This window comes from Gavia stellata, chromosome Z (assembly GCF_030936135.1).
Source record: "Gavia stellata isolate bGavSte3 chromosome Z, bGavSte3.hap2, whole genome shotgun sequence".
Lineage (NCBI taxonomy): Eukaryota > Metazoa > Chordata > Aves > Gaviiformes > Gaviidae > Gavia > Gavia stellata.
In genome coordinates this window covers 42,071,033-42,088,437 of record NC_082637.1, presented here as the reverse complement: position 1 = coordinate 42,088,437, position 17,405 = coordinate 42,071,033, and the positions used below count along the sequence as shown (strand labels likewise).

Genomic DNA, 17,405 nt, shown 5'->3' with positions numbered 1-17,405 from the left:
TGTTTGCCTTGGGGAGGCGGTGACTGTCCATGCAGATGATTTTTTTCACATCTGAGAGAATACTTTTGAAAAGGCAATAGGGGAGCTCCTAGGAAGCAACCCCAGGGTGGCTTGGTAGAGTTGGAGGGTTCAGGCAGGATTTGGGAGGGAAGGGTATGCCTCAAAGGCAAGCAATATATTTAACATCAGTCCGACTGCTGATGTGTCCCAGTTAAGCAAGTGCTCACATATGTGTGGAAACTGAGACTAACTCTGTGGTCAAGTGAAATGAGATTAGAAAATTAATATATGCTCTGAGGAGTCTAAAGAGGATAGGTGTGATGTGCTGCTGGGTGAAAGACTGACTCAACACAGTCCCTGACAGCTCTTATGACTCTTCGTTGCAGCCTGGCTGCTGAGAATTAGTACCAGGAATGGGATTTGTTTTATATGCATTGCCACTAGGTTAGGAGGGTCATTTTCCAGATCCTCTATGGAATAATGTTTCAGATATGGATGTCCTAGTTTGTTTTGTTGTTTTGCTGGGTTTTTTAAAATTTTCTTTCTCTCTCTGTTTCACTTGTTTCTGGCATTGCACTCCAGGTTTCTGTGACTCCTGTATCCCATTTTACTCCCCTGATCTTGGTTTTGATGTCTTAGTAAAGTCTCCAGGACCAGGCTTCTGTTTCACTGTGATTTATTTACTGTTGCCTCCTTTTTCTACATGTTGTTTCTTTGGCAGTTTTGGCCTCCTCATGCTTTTTTAGCTTGTCATCGCATCCTTTCTTTTGTTTTTATAGAGAAGGTTATGTTTTAGGCCCTGTTCCTATCCAGAGAGTAATTTTGAAATAATCCCATTGAGACTGCTGATATGTTTAAATGTAGCTTTACATTTAGCACTTTTTTGAATCAGCAGATTTGTACATGTTACTTTTACTACTTAAGAGTATCTTTCTAGTTTTCTTCTTTGAAACCAGAAATGCTTTGGAAGTTTTTGGCTGCAATGTGTTTTTTATGTATTGTTTTAAAATTTAAATTATAAAAATGAAGTTAAGGAGTTTTGATCTGTAAAACAACTAAATATTCCTGCAGCATATTTCTGCCTCTGTAAATTGACTTGTCAATCAAATTATTTGTCTACAGCTATCAGTTCTGGAGGACAATACTTACTTAATAATCTGCTTTACACTGATACATCTTTCTCTGAAGATTTCCTATAATTTTAAAATTGTGATTAAAAATGCTTTGAGACACATTAAGTGACGTTTGTGTGGGTACAGTGGAATATCAAAAGGTTAAATGACTTGCTTAATGAATGAGTGGCTGTCTCGATCTCCTGACCTAGCCTCAGAACAACCATTCCTTTATAAATAAGTACTTTTGTCCAAGGGTGCAAAAGCAAAGCCTCTGACATTTGTTATTCTGATGCGTGTCTGTTCCCAGGACATTACATTTCTGTGGATACATCTTACGAGGGTGAGAAAGCAGTGCTGTCCAGCCCTGAGCTGTACTCTGAGGAGTGGAGCTGCATCAGACTGATTTATCAGATAGCAGCAACTTCAGAGACTTCACCTGATCCCGCCAGGCTCAACCTGTACCTAAGGCAGGAAGGCGAGAGCTTTGATCGTTTGCTGTGGTCAGCCAAGGAGCCTTCAGATAGCTGGCTCATAGCTAGCTTAGATTTAATGAACAGCACAAAGAAGTACAAGGTAAGCCCGATTTTAGAGTATGACACAGGCTGTCTGGTGCACATGTTGGAGTGTACGGACTGCTTCTCGAATATTTCTGCTCTGGAAGCTATTCTTGGCTTTCAACTCTAGGGTCGGCAGTGTGTGAGTCAGTCGACCCCTCTGTCCCTAAAATCAGTGAGCAGAGCTGGCTTGAGCCAGGACGTCGGTACTCTTACCAGCGAACACGTGGTGCGGCTTGCGGGAAAGCACGGCCGGCTGAGCCGTGTAGTGAGGATGCCTCACCGCGTGGCAGCCCTGCGGAGCAGCTGGCATCCTGTAACACATACGAGACCTCCCAGGTCTTGGGTGTGCAGCCGCGTTCCTGTCCTCTGTGCCCCTCTGGGAGGAGTCAGAAGCTGACAGGAGAGTATTTCTACCCAAAACCCGTCGCATCGTGTCTCTCACGATAATGTCCTGTATAGCCACAGCTGAGGAATCTGGAGTCCCATACTCTTACATGAAGTGTGGGATTTTTTGGCCTTGTCTCATTTTCATTCAGTGTGCCTTCTGTCCTCGAGGAAGGGCATTGACCCTGGCTTTAATGCATTCTACCAAGCTCTTTCAGCAAAAGCACCTCTCCTGACTGTAAGGATGATGAGCCCCCCACATACATTTGATTTGTTCTCCTCTTTTATCCTGTTTAAATGTCCAGGGTGATAATGGAAATACTGAAACCCTAAAATTTACAGTTCGGTTTATATTGTGCAGATTGTACTAGAAGGTGAAATGGGACAAGATAAATCCGCCAGTATAGCAGTTTTTGAAATTAAAATAACTCCTGGATATTGTATTGGTAAGTACTGTCTGCTCAGCTCCCATATTCTCTGCATAGAAAAAAATGCCTTGTTGGCAGTTTTAAAACTGAACTAAAGGTCTGGGTTTAAAAAAAAGACAATGGCTTTTTCCTTATTGAAAAGTAGGCTGCCATATTTGATATAGATATTTTTTAAGCTAAGGCTGGACACACTAATATGTGTTTTTATTCACGCATCTCTGTGATATATATAGACATTTCACATCATACAATAATTCATTCTAAAGCTACTTATTGTTCAAGCAGGAACAAGTATTGTATTTTCACAAAACTAGACTGCTGCAAATATTAGATATAACAGCTGCGATATTATTTCTGCTGTCTGCCTGCTCATGCTTCCTTACAGTGGCATCTTGCAGGCTGCAGAGTGAAAACTCTGTTGATATTTACACTTAGTGCTATTTCCTCATGACATTTGCCAAAAACCGCTAATGAAGTTCAGAAATTTCAGTGCCTAGGAGGGTGGGAGACCTTTGCATTTCTGGGGATCTCTGGTGGAGTCCAACCGAATTGTCATAATTCTTTGGATCTGTGAAGGAAACAAAGCAGTCTCATTACTGCTATGAAATACTAGTCCTGCTTTGCTTCTAGCCATCCCTGATTTACAAGTGGAAGTTCAGCTTGATACTATGAAGTGGTATATTTTAAATCTATTATATTTGTTTCTAAATTACAGCAGTCCTATATTGCCAAATAATGAAAAGATAGATGGGACTGAACAGGATGGAAATGAGAATTTTATCAAAAATTGACTAAGTTTGCTTCTATTTATTACAAGCTTTTAAGCACTGTGTCCAGTTTTATAAATATAGGTGCTATCTGCACTGCCATATGTAAAATGAGGCCAGTGCTTAGCAATAGCCTCTCTTCCAGTTTCTGTAATGAAAATGTGTGCACTGAGCTGGTGATGTCTGCAATTACAGAATGTGACTTTGAAGAAAATCATCTTTGTGGCTTCGTGAACCGCTGGAACCCTAATGTCAACTGGTTTGTTGGTGGAGGGAACATTCGCAATTCTCAGTCTATCCTGCCCAAAGACCACACACTTAACAGTGAACTGGGTAAGCAACAAATGTAAAACAGAAGTCTAGTGGAAAATTTGAGTCTGTGATCCACGTATGACTCTTATACTGCAAATTATTATGTGAGTTCTTTCTTTTCTCCTGGCATTGGGTGGGGTAAGAATGACTTATGTGAAAAAAGGGATTAGAGAAGGTTTCCTGTAAGCTTTAGAAGGTTGTTATGCCCTTTGCTAGGCTTCAGAATTACTCAAAATAAGGATAAAATTTTGGATGGAGAGGGGGAAAATTAATCTTTCTGTGGATTCTAAAAGTATGGGCCACAATAAGTTTTAAAATCTTGTACTGCTGCTCTGTACATCTGGCAGGGGTTTTCTTTACAGTGGCTATTGGGAAAGTTGAGTAGGAGAGCTAAGGGATTGAAACATGTTTGGAGAATCTTGGATTAAATTGCGCAGTTCAGGAGTTTTGTTTCTTTCAATCAAATGTGTCCTTGGGAGGCAGAATTCTGTAAAGACTTAAAGGATTTTCAGGACATGCTCTGTATGAAATACTTGTCCCGGACACCTTGTTGAGAGGAGAACATTTTACATAGTCATAGAAAAGGGTTGGGAGTTATATTAGCCTTTAGTGTTGCATGAAGTACCGCAACAGGTGACGGTCAGATCATCTGGCTGCTGCAGCACACCGTGCCTCTCAGACAACGTGACGCTTGTGACAGTGCAAGGAATGGCATCATGAAAAGCAGGGTTGATCCTCTTTCCTTAACTCATGCCGCTGTGCCTTTTTACTTATTTCACAATTGTGTGAGTTGAGTACAGAGTGTCAGTCCGGCCTTGCATCACCCTACAGCACCTAAATGCCGGTAAAATTTTGATGGAAGTTTAATTCACCACAACTTCAAGACCAGACAGTGGCTCTACCTATTAAGAACTGTATGTGACAGGAAACACCGCCAACTGGGAGGGATCTTTTTTCTTGTAGCCACAGTGTTTCTTTTTCACACCGAACCCTCACTGCTGACCATTGACTAAGAAGACCCCAGGAAGCTAAAAGTCACAGAATAGCATTGTTTTTGCAAGAATTGTGGTATGAAGGTACATCATCCAGGGAGATCATAATTAAACTATGAAATGTGGTAAAACTGCAGACCAAAAATGAAGCCCAGAACTTCTCAGTCAAGCACCACCGACATGTCACCAGTTCTCTGGCAGTGGGCAGGCTGGAGAAGACCCACAGCCAAGCAAGCCCTTTCCCCCCCCTTCCACTGGAGTGAAGCGAGAAGCGACATCTCCAGGTTTGAGAACACTATTAGCTAATTAATGTAGTGGTGTAGATACAAACCTAATGGCACAGTTTGCAGTGTCCATGCTGAAGTACCCTGTCAGTTTGACAGTTCATTCTCCTCTAAGCTTTCTACTTGTGAAGAACCATTTTTCCTTTCATCAACTGATTCTGTCTGATGCTGTGTTTCTGGGAGTGTAGAATAAGAAAAACGACAGATGCACAGCATATCCGTGCACATTGATGTGTCCTGTTTAAATTGAGATAGCTATCCCAAAATCAAAGTCTGAGAAGCTGTACCCTTTGAAAATCCTGCAGGTCATATTGCCTGTTGAGGGCGAGGGAGTCTACTCAACTGTAACGCATTTTTCTGTTGATTAACATCTCCCAAAAGTATTTTTTAAGGATTTTTACAAAAAAACCAGTCTATTCAGTAAAGATAAAACAGTTAGAAACCAAATCCTAGATAGACCGAGCAGAATGATAAAAGCAGCAAAATGTGAATAAAGGTTATCTGCCAATTCATTTGGTATATTAAAGGAACTGCTGAGTAAAACATGTGAGGAAACACATGGCTTATAGTCTTGTTAATTTACTTGGGTTGCCTTGGTAAAAGTTGCACTTGGAAAAAGTCTAAATACTATACCAAGCTGTTGGGAGGCAGGGAACTTACTCATTTGTAACACATTTTTCCATTTATGAATGGCTCCCAAAATTCAGAGAGTTTATTACTTTCTTTACTATAAAGTTCTCAAATAAAGACTTCATAAAGAGCTGAGACTGACTGTTTTGCCAGTGGTATCTTAGCCAAACAACTTTGGGTTGCACATAGGAGGAAAGGAGAAAAAAAATAATCTCTCAGAATTAGTAAAATTTCCTAGGAACCATTGTTGTTCAGGTCATAGTGATACATGTCTCTTCGCTGCCCATCTCCTGATACTTCTTGTAAGTGGTCTCCTTCAAAGAGTGTCCTTATACCAAGTTTCTTTTATACTTTTAGGTCACTACATGTATGTGGACTCTGTTTATGTCAAACATTTTCAGGAAGTGGCCCAGCTAATCTCACCGAAGACCACGGCCCCAATGTCTGGCTGCTTATCTTTTTATTATCAACTTAAGCAGGAGAGTAGCATTGTTTTTACTGTTTACTTGAGAGACACGAGTGGCTTTTATGAAGAGATCTGGAAAACAGACAGTGCGCTGAGTGCAGACTGGGCGCTAGCAGAAGTTGACTTCAATGCACCGTACCCCATGGAGGTAAAGCAGTCATTCCTACACAGTCCAGCTACGACTTCCAGATTGCATCAGACATCAGTGCCGACTCAAGCCAAATTGGGAACGTGGCAGTGGTCGTACAGTATCTGAAAGTCAGTTATAAAGATGCTGACGATCTGTTGTTTCCTTTGTCCACTGCATAAGAGTCAAGGAGGAATCACTTTCCATACTGGTGAAGTGCTTGAACAGAATACCTTGGGAGGCTGTAGAGTCCTACTAATGTGGGGTCTTTCAGTTCCTACTAAATAATGTCAATGTTCTTTCAGTCCCACATTTCTGTGACTCAGGGATCCATTTTTGAGGATGCTGAGTATCATAAAATAATGCATGCCTTCCACTGCAGAAGAAAAATTTTAAAAAATTTAAAAAAATATTTAAGCTCTATTCTCTACCTTATACAATCCCGCAATTCAGTCTTTCGTGCTTTCACAAGATAGAGTCCAAACTTGGGTCATAATAGTACAGTAGTCCTTAGATGTGAAAGCTAGCTCTCTATGGTTACTATAATTAATTTCAAGAGTATCAGAAAGAAATTGATTTTTTATTCCCTAGTGTTTACTGAAAAAAATCCCAAACCTCAGAAGATCGGAATAAACATTTTATATCTATATGTATGAAAAAAAATATATATAGACACATATATGCATATGTGTGTATAAAAATGTGTGTGTATGTGTATATATATGGTATATATACGGTATATATACATACACACATATGTACATTATATATATGTAAAATACATATTCTTATATCTAATACATATATAAATATCTTAGAAGATTGGAATAAACAGCGTATATGTATTATAGATACACACATATACTTACATGTATACAAATATATAAAATATATTTTATACATATATATGTAATTTTTATATATACATACACACTCTCTCCATGTATATATATACTTCTAATACTAGGATTACAAATAAATCGGCTTTCATTCTACTTGCTTTAACTCCATATAAGTTATTTGCTAATTCACCATAGGCCTGCAGACTTTCAGCAATTATTAGGGGTAAAGCTAATTTTCATCAGATGTTACATAGTCCTTTTATACTGTGTAAAGTCAGTGACCAAGTCGTCCATTTGAATTGTCAGACTTCAAATGATATGGGAAAGGAGATAAAGTCTGATAAGGTCTCGTAAGATTGAATGGGAAGTGAATTACTTATTCAATAAATACAAAGTAACATGCAAGGGGAAAAATAGTACTAGCACTATAGATGGAAATTAATGAATGATCACTTAGAGCTTGGCATTACTGTGGTTAGTTTTGTGAAAGTATCCTCTCACTTCTTAGTGGCATTCATAAAACTATCTGGAATGTTGGAAACTATCTATACTGGAACAAACAGCAAAACAGAGGATGTCACCACTTGATGAATGCACAGGGTACCCCTGTGTTCAGCAGAGTATGCAACTCCAACCCTCTCAGTTAAAAAAAGAATATCCTAGAACTACAAGAGGGAGATGGGGATAATCAAAAGTATGGAGAAGTTAGTTACTTTAATGAAATAACAGTTTTCAGCCTGTAAAAAAATGACCGAAGTAGCATATGGTAGAGGTTCATAAAAACCATGAATGACACAGAAAAGATTAATTGTTCCCTTTTTCTCATAATTTACATTGCTGTTCCAAATTCTTAATTACCATGTAACAGTTTTAAAAGAAACCAAAGGGAGGGGGTTTTCCTACGTCATATAACTGTAGAACTTACTTCCACAGCGTACTATGGAGACCATTATTCTGATCCGTTCAAAAACTGATTAGACAAATTAATGGGAAAGAAAGAATCCATCAGGAAGGCAATGTGAGAGAAGAAGAACTGAAAACTTGTCATTGTCTTCAGTTCTTTCTGTAGGTGACCTCTGTTGCAAACAAGACACTGGGCTAGGTGGGCCTTTGTTCTGCTCCAGGAATCTTTATGTAATCCAACACAGTCATTATTTTAGAGATAACTTTATAGAAATAAGGTTAAACCTTGCATATAATATCTTCAGTTGCTTCAAGAGGGTCTTCCTCTTTATTTCATCCGGTTGAAGGAGATTGCTCAAGATTCTTTCACTGCTCTCCTAGTTTGGCTCCCATCCCTAGGCAAGACATCACAGGCATTGCTTTCACTGAACAGGATCTCACTCTGGAAGTATTTGTCCTTACATCCGTGTTTTGTCCCTGGGGTTGCCTTGTGATTCAGGCCTTTTCTCAAAGTTTTCCTGTAACTCAGAGCTTTGATACTTAAGACAAATTTTAAGACACTTCCTCAAGAGTTATGCACTGTCCTCCACTTACTTGAGGAAATGAAGTCCCTTGGGAATGGCTAAGTACAAACATTTTTTGATTTTTGTGGTAAAAAAACCCCACAGTGACAGCTTTTCTGGTTCTTATCTTAACTACACTTTTTTAAAGGAAATCTTCCCTGCCAGCTGATGCCAAGACATGGGTTTCAGTGTCTGAGGATGTTTAGAGAAAACAGTAAAACTTAATATTATAACAGCAGAGTAATCCACACTGTTTTTAGCTCTTGATCCAGATAGATTCTAGATACAGTAATAATTAGGCAGCTTTGGAGTTATAGTCAGTACAGACTGATGACCCTGAATACTGGCTTTGTATGTTATGACAGTCATCTTACTGCATCTTTAAAACTGATGCTTCATAAAGCAGCAGAAGACCTATGTTCCCCTTGATTTTTTCATGACCTTGAGTGGGCAAAGATCTGGTGGCAGGGTCAGGCTCTGATTTATATCCCTAATAAGTGATATAATTTAATTTGTCCCAATACCTGCAGTGCTGTCTGAGATGGCCTGGAGTCTGTCTGGGACATCCGATCAGAATTCTGTAATAGGAAGATGTGTACCAAAATTATTGTTTTGTATACGGTAGATGAATAACAAATGATTATAATTTCCAGGTAATATTTGAAGTTGCTTTCAATAGCGCCAAGGGAGGTTATGTTGCCCTTGATGACATTTCTTTCTCTCCGGTTTACTGCAGCAATCAGACAGGTATGAGTTCTTACTGCTATTTGCCGCCTTTGTTTTCCCGCTTTGCTTTGCCCCTCTGAACTGTCTGTCGGTACTTGCAATATTCGGTAGCGATGTGCAGATGCTACTTTCTCAACTGACCAGCACCATTGCGCTCCTCTTCCTCCTCATGACAAAACAGCAGATAAACACTAATGCCATTCATTTGATCCAGAAACGAGTCCTTAATGCTTCCTCTCCAAAGACCCTGCCTCAGGGATCTGCAACTGTAGTGCTGGACTGCATGCTGTGCTGGCGTCACCACAGCTTTTGAACAAATTGCCACCTGTAGGCCTGTTGCAGAAAGGGAGGGGGATTTTCCCAGGTGTGACGGTATGAGGAGGAAGACGTCCTGGGCTTTTCATTATTGCCGATGTAGGGAGTATCTTCTTCCCTGCCACATGCCCTGAGGTGTTCTTCAGAGCCAAAATGGGAGCCTTGCCTTCCTGTTCTCACGCTTCCAGGAGGTATCATTTATCTCAGAGAGTGGCGTGTCTGTCAGGATTTTATTAGGTTTTCACAGCAGCAGAAGTCAGCTGAATCCATGTGACCTTTGCAGCAGAGGCTCTTAGGACAAAGGACTTACATTGTCATTTGGGAATGCAGCCTCTTAAGTAGCTGTGTACTGGTTGCTTGGCTTTTACTGTAGCAGTAAGCAATAGTCAAAAGTAGATTAGTGGTTTCCCACTGTGCCCATCCATTCTTTTGATCACAGGTTTGGATTTTTGGATAATGCTTTGAACTGATCAAGGAAAAAGAGATTTTTTGCCCTTTTTTATCCGCTTGGAGTCTCTGCTAGCTTTACCCACACTGCTCAAGTATCAATAGGAAGTAGACTCCAGATATCCTATTAATCCATGAGTCTTGGCTGAGTAAATCTAGTTTTTTCATTAACTCCTCAATGCCTGTTCTGTTTTTGCTTTGTTTTGCAACAAAAATCCTGAGTTATGTTTGCAGTATGCCATGGACTGGAGCTGTGTGCGCATCTGTGTTTTCCATTTTAATTTTCAGAAGGGTTATATGTGTTGAGGTATGGGGTAAATTTTACAGTATTTTCTGCCCCAACCCTGATTTAGACATGCAGTCATGGCCCAAGTTCAGATCTACTCCAACCAGTATATTTGATAGGTTCAGTTAGAGCTTTGCCTACTAACTCTGATTTTTAAGTTTTGGCATTTTTTTTTCTGTTTGAGAAATGAATGCCAATCATTTGCTTTATATTTTGTTGAACTACAGCAAAGCTCGTTAATCCTTCAGACTTACCTCCTATTTCCATGTTCAATTGTTTTGAGTAGAGATGTTAAAAAGCAAGAGATGTTCATTCTACTTGTAGTCAGCCATAGCAGTGTGTATAACAGCATTAATTTTTTTCCTTATTTTTCTGTGTTGTGGTTTAAGCCCAGCTGGCAACTAAGCACCACACAGCCGCTCGCTCACTCCCCCCCTGCCCCAGCGGGATGGGGGAGAGAATAGTAAAAGTAAAAGCCAGAAAGCTCATGTGTTGAGATAAGAACAGTTTAATAACTGAAATGAAATAAAATAAAATCATAATAATAATTATAATAATAATAAAAATTGTAATGAAAAGGAAAACAACAACAACAAACAAACAAGAAAGGCAAGTGATGCAAATGAAAACAGTTGCTCACCACCCTCCGACCGATGCCCAGCCCAAGCAGCGGTCCCCTGGCCAGCTTTCCCCCGAGTTTATATACTGAGCATGACATCATATGGTATGGAATATCCCTTTGGTCAGTTGGGGTCAGCTGTCCCGGCTGTGTCCCCTCCCAGCTTCCCGTGCACCCCCAGCCCACTCACCGGTGGGGTGGGGTGAGAAGCAGAAAAGGCCTTGACTCTGTGTGAGCACTGCTCAGCAGTAACTAAAACATCCCTGTGTATCAACACTGTTTCCAGCACAAATCCACAAGACAGCCCCATACTAGCTGCTATGAAGAAAATTAACTCTATCCCAGCCAAAACCAGCACATTCTGGAAGTTTTGGTCAACAAAGGTCTCAATGTTAGCCAAATGGAGGGAAAAGGTACCAGAGTACTAAACTTGCTCACCAAAGGATGAATCTTTAATGCTGCATGGACATGGTAGTGCTCCAACTGCCTTTTCTTTAGCTAGAAAAGCACCAGGGGGAGGTCAGGGCTGCCTCTTCTTTCTCTGTAGGCAGAGAAAGACACATGGGAATTGCTTGTATCTTGCTTATTTGAGGATGAAAAAAACACAGGCATCTCTCCAACACCAACATTTTGCTTCTCCTGAAGCTGATCACCTGTGTCCTTGCCCTTGCCGGGAAGCCCCTCTTAGCCTCCGTGCAGAAGGGTCATGCATGCTGCCGTAGCATGATGCTCACAGGGTCCTGACTCCTGACGTAGCCAAAAATTGCATGATGGCTTTGGGTTGTGCCCCTCCTTCCCCCAGCATCTGGGACAAGTGACTGATGATGCTTTTAAAGAAGTAGAAATGTTTTACGTAAAAACACCCATTCACCAGGGGGATTTTTTCAGACTAAAGCAAATCATGACCCATGAATTCCACATGGCAGGTTGAGAGGGAGCCATCAGAAGGGCTGAGGAGCTTAGCTTAGCTTTTAATCAACTTCACTATAAATGGTGCAGCTTTCTTTCCTGCAGTGCTAACATGAGTGAGGCATAGCTCCAGAGGTGGTACATGAACCAAAAGCTATTTGACTTACATACTTAGGGCATGCATATGCACACACATTATACATGACTACAAAAGGGTTTTTTAAAAAGTGGTCTTTAAAAAGAATATTAAATGTTGATGTTAGAAAGTTATTGCCTTGGAAACTGAAATGAAAATACGACACCCATGCTCACACATGCGCACACTCACGCTCATTTTGTCCAAATACCTTTCAAATGAAGGAGGAGGATGAAAACAAATGGTCTGAATGTCTTTGTACATTACATCCTGGAGGACGAATCTTCTATTAATATCTGTAGCTTATTTATATTTTATAGGGGCTGTGAAGGAGGTTTGCTCCTAGCTCCAGCAAAAATACAAGAAAATAACACCCACTTGCGATAGAAAATTGATAGTTTGATATCACTGTGACTTTGCACTATATATGTGTAACATCTTTGCACATGCTCATCTTCTGTAATGCAAAGAAAGATGAAACAGAGTATACTTTGACATCCTTGTACTTCAAATACCTATGCTTACTATACTGTGCTCTTCTTAACAGAACATATGCATCTATCCTTTAGGAACTCCTTTCAATCCTGCCGAGGCAGGCTGCAATTTTGAGGAAGATCTGTGTAATTTTTACCAGGATCACAAAGATGGCCCAGGATGGAGCAGAGTGAAAGTGAAGCGTAACGTGTATAGAGCAGGAGATCACACTACCGGGTTTGGTAAATCAAAACTCCTTTTCACGAGAAGAGTTGAACTGGATATAAAGGTTGACCTGTTGTATCATCGTTCACTCTGTTAATTAATGTCATTGGCACACTGGTTAGATTGCCTCACTGCAACTCCCTGCCATTAAAAATCAGTGTACACTGCTCTGTCCTAGCTGGGACTCTGTCTGTGCCTCCCAGCATGTAAAGGGGGAAGGTCACCTATTGAATAGTCACGCAGGGCTGTAAATCAGAATATCTTCACTATACTGATCTGTAGTCACTGAAGGGGTGATTCCACAAAAATATGCAAGCAAATATAATAGTAGCTTCATCCATTGCTTTTAATATAGAGGAATGGTGGGCTCTTAGCTCTTCCAGGCTTAGGATAGCTGGCATTTTTAAGGGAAAACTGTGAAATGTTGTGTAGTGAAGCCATGTAGTGAAAGGCTTGCTAGTAAGTTCTGAAACTCACAAATCTCTGTGTAGAGTATTCATGGTTCTTAATCATATGTGCTAAAGTCTCACCTCTTTGTACTTGGTGCAGGGAATAGCAGGCCTTGTGCCCCATCGGTCTCGGAGCAGTACCCTTGAAACAGCCAGGTTTCCAGTGAGGTCAGCAGGCCAGAGAATTTTTCAGTGTAAATTTGAAAAGTGCTTATTTCTGGTAACTTAGCCATGTGCCAGTTTAGCTTGAAGTAGCTGGGATGCTTTTAGAAAAATTCTTATTTCTTTTCAAACAGAGTGTGGTAGTCTGTTTCCTGCCAGTAGAAACTGTTTTTCTAACCAAAGTCTGATGCAATAACAGAAGATGCTTTAATAGCAAATCAGCTGTGCTAATTACATATTAGAAGCGCTCAATAATTGCACTGTCTTGCAGGTTATTACTTGTTGGCGAACACAAAGTTTACATCACAGCCTGGGTACATTGGACGTCTGTACGGCCCGACCCTGCCAGGAAACTTGCAGTTTTGTCTGCGTTTTTATTATGCCTTATACGGGTTTTTCAAAATGAGTGGTACTCTTGCTGTTTATATCTTTGAGGAGAATCATGTTGTTCAAGAGAAAATCTGGTCCGTCTTGGACTCTCCAAAGGGAGTTTGGACTCAAGCTGAAATCTCCTTCAAAAAGCCTATGCCTTGCAAGGTAAGAGCCAACTCTTCAAATCTGCCAAATTCTGGATGGAGATTTCCCTTGCCTCTCCTCCCAGGGTTCTTTGTTATCTGGGGTTTATTCCTAAGGGAGCTATACCTGCAAAGTGAAATAATGTTCCCCAGGCAGTACAGTGGGTAGTAGAGTATTTCTTTGCAGCCTGGCTCCCATGGGACCCCCAATAAAGGGGATTCGTACCAGGAACGGGGCAGTGTTGCCCTGGTGTCCTCTCAACCGTAATCACAGTATTTGTGGAGACTTCACTTGAGGAGCTCTAACGAAAGCCAGTTGGGTCTTGATTTCTCAGCAGGCTCCATGTTCACTCATTTTTCTTTGTTTCCTATGTGATTTGCATCACCAAACTCAATTACAGATTTTAATTAATCTAAAACATTAGTATTGGTAAGTTCTGGTCAAGATGGGGAGCCGTTCCTACTTCCCTAAAATCAACCACTGGGGTAAAATACGAAACCAGAAGTTGGCGTAATTTAGAGCAATGGACTTGTATTTGCTATGTCTGGTTGGAGAGGCCACTTTGTTATCTCAGCAAGTTAATAAGAATAACATAATATTTCACATCACGTCCTGAGTAAGTCCTCAAGCTGCTGTTATTCCTCACCTCCAGTCTTTTTACAAAGACCGACTTCTACTTCTGTGGTTATCCTGATTTCTGTAATGGGTTTTCACTATCTGTGAGTCATCTAAGGAGGACCAGATGGATTACTACCTGATGACACTGAGATAAATCCAGCTTTTTTTCACAGTGAGATAGTACTATGAACATATGAATGAAAACTTGTCTTGTAACTTGGGTATTTCTAAATTATAGACAAACATCTTGAGCATTTTCCCCACTACAAGGTAATTTTTTTTAATTGCAGTAGTTACTGAGTTTAACTTTTCTTAAAAAAAAAAAGTGTTTTTCTTCAAAGTAAATCTACTGTAAAAGAAAAAAGTCACCAAAAAAAAAGTTGCCTAACTGTGTTAAAAGGGAAATTTATGCTGAAAATTTTGGTCCTAGTTGTTGGCTAGTGTTTTCTCTCAGATGTCTTTAAAAATTGATGGGATTTTTATGTACGTATTTTTTATGCATAAAACATAATAGAATTTCTAATTCACTTTCAACTGATATAGAAAAAAAATAATTTTAGTACTGCCCAGCAAATGCATGATAGAAAAGTCTCTCAGTATCATCCCAAAATATTTGCAGAAAAGTATTTTTCTCTTTTTTTAAAGTCATGAAAAGGTATTGGTTAAAAAGGCAAGCTTATAACATACTTTTGGCATCTCCTGTTTACATATTTCTTTATTACTTTTAAAAAGGTTCAGTAGCTTGTGTAGCATAATACACTGTGTGAGTAGTGATGACAGCTGAGCATGACTGTTAAAAATGGTTTATAGCCTTGGACGTGGCAGGTTTTTTAGCATCTGGCATTTACATGGAAATTATTTTCAAATATGAATTTATGAAGAACTATTTTTATGTTTTCCTAGAAATTAGTATATCTAAAACACTTGTGAAGAAGCTTGCCTGGGATGGAAAGCTTTTCATGAATTGCAGCTTTCATGTCTGTAGTTACCAGTCTGTCTGTAGGCAGTAACAGATGGGGACAGCAGCACGGGGGAGAATAAAGAAATCAAGGGAATATCCTCGCTGCTTCTGAGCTGAAGGTCTGCAGGAGGGAAGAAACCCTGTGCTTTGCAGCAGGAGGGTTTTTTGGCCTCTGGCAGTTCTCAAAAACCTTCAGTGGGTCCTTCAGGCCTTGTGATGGGAAAGCCTTCTTTCCCACAGAAACAAGTTGCAAAATGTTTCTGTTGAGGAGGCGTTCCTCATATATCATAAAAAGAGAGATTTACTGGGCTTTAGAGAACTCAGCATGAGTTCAGCATATCATAATTCTGACATCTTAGCCAAATAACTATGTATTTGGCGGGAGCGGTGTGAAGTTCTACCTTAGCCTTGGTTTAAATCTATTCTCTCACACTGTCTTTTTTCCTGGATTGGAAGATTGAATTAGGTTTAGAATAGGGATTAAGCTGCAGTTTTGCATATATAGTAGATGCCATTGGTGCATAATAAATTATGCACAAGCAATAATGTGCTGAACTTTGTATAACGGTTTTATGGTTTTCATGATGGCTGTGTATGTATATGCACCATCAGTTTATAAAGTTTTCCTTAGACCAATAGTACATGGAAGACAATGAGTGAAGTTATGGAGCCTGTCAATATGGAAAAGTGTATCAATATATGTTTACGGCTGAGAAGGTAGCACACAAAAGACAAATGATGCCAAAGTTTAAGCATGTGTCTGCTTGCCATAAGGCAAGGGTGAAAAAATGCTGTAGTTACAGGTTTTCTGCTTGCAATATGCACAAGCAGGCTTGAATGAAGTTGCACATTGAACCCAAATCTGGCTTTTCCTTGCAATCTCATGTCCAACTCTTCAACCTTAGTACTTTAAAAAGTCCTTACATGCTTAATTTTTTTTGTTTCTTCTTTTCCAAACCAACAGAAGGAAATGAAGGAGTACTGTGGCATTGTATAAATACCTAGGTTAGTTATCTGTAAGGATGGGTAGGACTAGGACCTAGTGAAATACCTGACAAGGAACACTGATTTGAATGGTCATCTTCAATGTAGGTCAGTGGTGGAGGTGCATCAGAGCACGTTTTGCCTGACAGCAAGGAGTGGTGGGAACCAGCAATTCAGGGATTACACTTCAGGCTCTGGAGGGAGAGACAGGATAGAGAGACATGAGAGAAACAAGCTCACTGAAGCTTGACCTCTCTTGTCCTGTCTCCTCCAACCTGTCCTTGAGTCTCTTGCCTCCTCACTGATGCATCTTTGTCTTATCTATCCTGCCCCATAGGCAGAAACCGCTGCCCCCCATTCCCCATCTTAGTCCTGGCTCCCCAGCTCTGGACAGTCCCATTATTTTCCTTCTAATCCTGTCCATGTGCCAGTCTGTTTGCCCTGCTTCTCCCAGTTCTTACAAATTTTAGTTTTTCAAAAACTAATGACTTGACAGAAAGCACAGTTCTGGCACAAAGACCAAACCCTGACACATTTCATGCTCCTACTCCAAAGCCTAGGAGTGCCCCAGCTTTTCAAAGAATTTTTTAAGCAGGGGCAAAATAAAACCTTTTTTCCTAGCCTTGTTCTAGGAAATGATGGAACTGTTTTGGCTTAAAACTTCCAAAACAAGCCTGAAGCAAGGACCCAGCATGGAAAGTCTGAGCTGAAATCATTTCGTCTTGGCAATGTTATAAGCAAGTGAAAAACAGTCTTTTAATGGTGTGAGGTGGTCTCAAAATAAGCTAGGATTCCCACCTTTCCTCTAATATAGATGTGGTGGCTCATGTGCCTATCGTATTGTTTTCCGAGATGCATCATGTCTAGACTTATATGATAAGAAGTTGTAGGCATGCACAGTAGTTTGGCTGATCGAGTTCTTGGTTACGGGGTGTGACTTGTAGATTGGGTCAGCTCCTGTGGAAAGAGTAAACAGTCTCCTGTCAGTTCCTTAATGGCCAGTAAAGTCAGTGAGGCAGTTGTTAGGCTGCTTTGGCCAGGGAGTACTGAAGGTCATAACGATTTTCCAGTCAGAAAACAATTGTTCTAAAATACCTGATTACCTATGTCCTTCATCTTTCTTCTACTATGAATACTACTCCCAAGGCTTTGAAAACAATATAAAAACCATCTGATATGTTTTAATAACATACTTGTTTGCATCAGGA

At 40.2% G+C, this 17,405-nt stretch overlaps 1 protein-coding gene across 1 annotated transcript in view; it reads left to right on the top strand.

Moving 5' to 3' along the window:
* Positions 1-17,405, top strand: part of MAMDC2 (MAM domain containing 2) — a 69,240-nt gene that overhangs the window by 37,369 nt on the left and 14,466 nt on the right. The window contains exons 3-9 of the mRNA XM_059833748.1: positions 1,423-1,688; positions 2,418-2,502; positions 3,447-3,584; positions 5,827-6,083; positions 9,024-9,117; positions 12,378-12,524; positions 13,390-13,655. Of these exons, the coding sequence (XP_059689731.1) occupies positions 1,423-1,688; positions 2,418-2,502; positions 3,447-3,584; positions 5,827-6,083; positions 9,024-9,117; positions 12,378-12,524; positions 13,390-13,655 (1,253 nt within the window). The remainder of the gene's footprint in view (positions 1-1,422; positions 1,689-2,417; positions 2,503-3,446; positions 3,585-5,826; positions 6,084-9,023; positions 9,118-12,377; positions 12,525-13,389; positions 13,656-17,405) is intronic.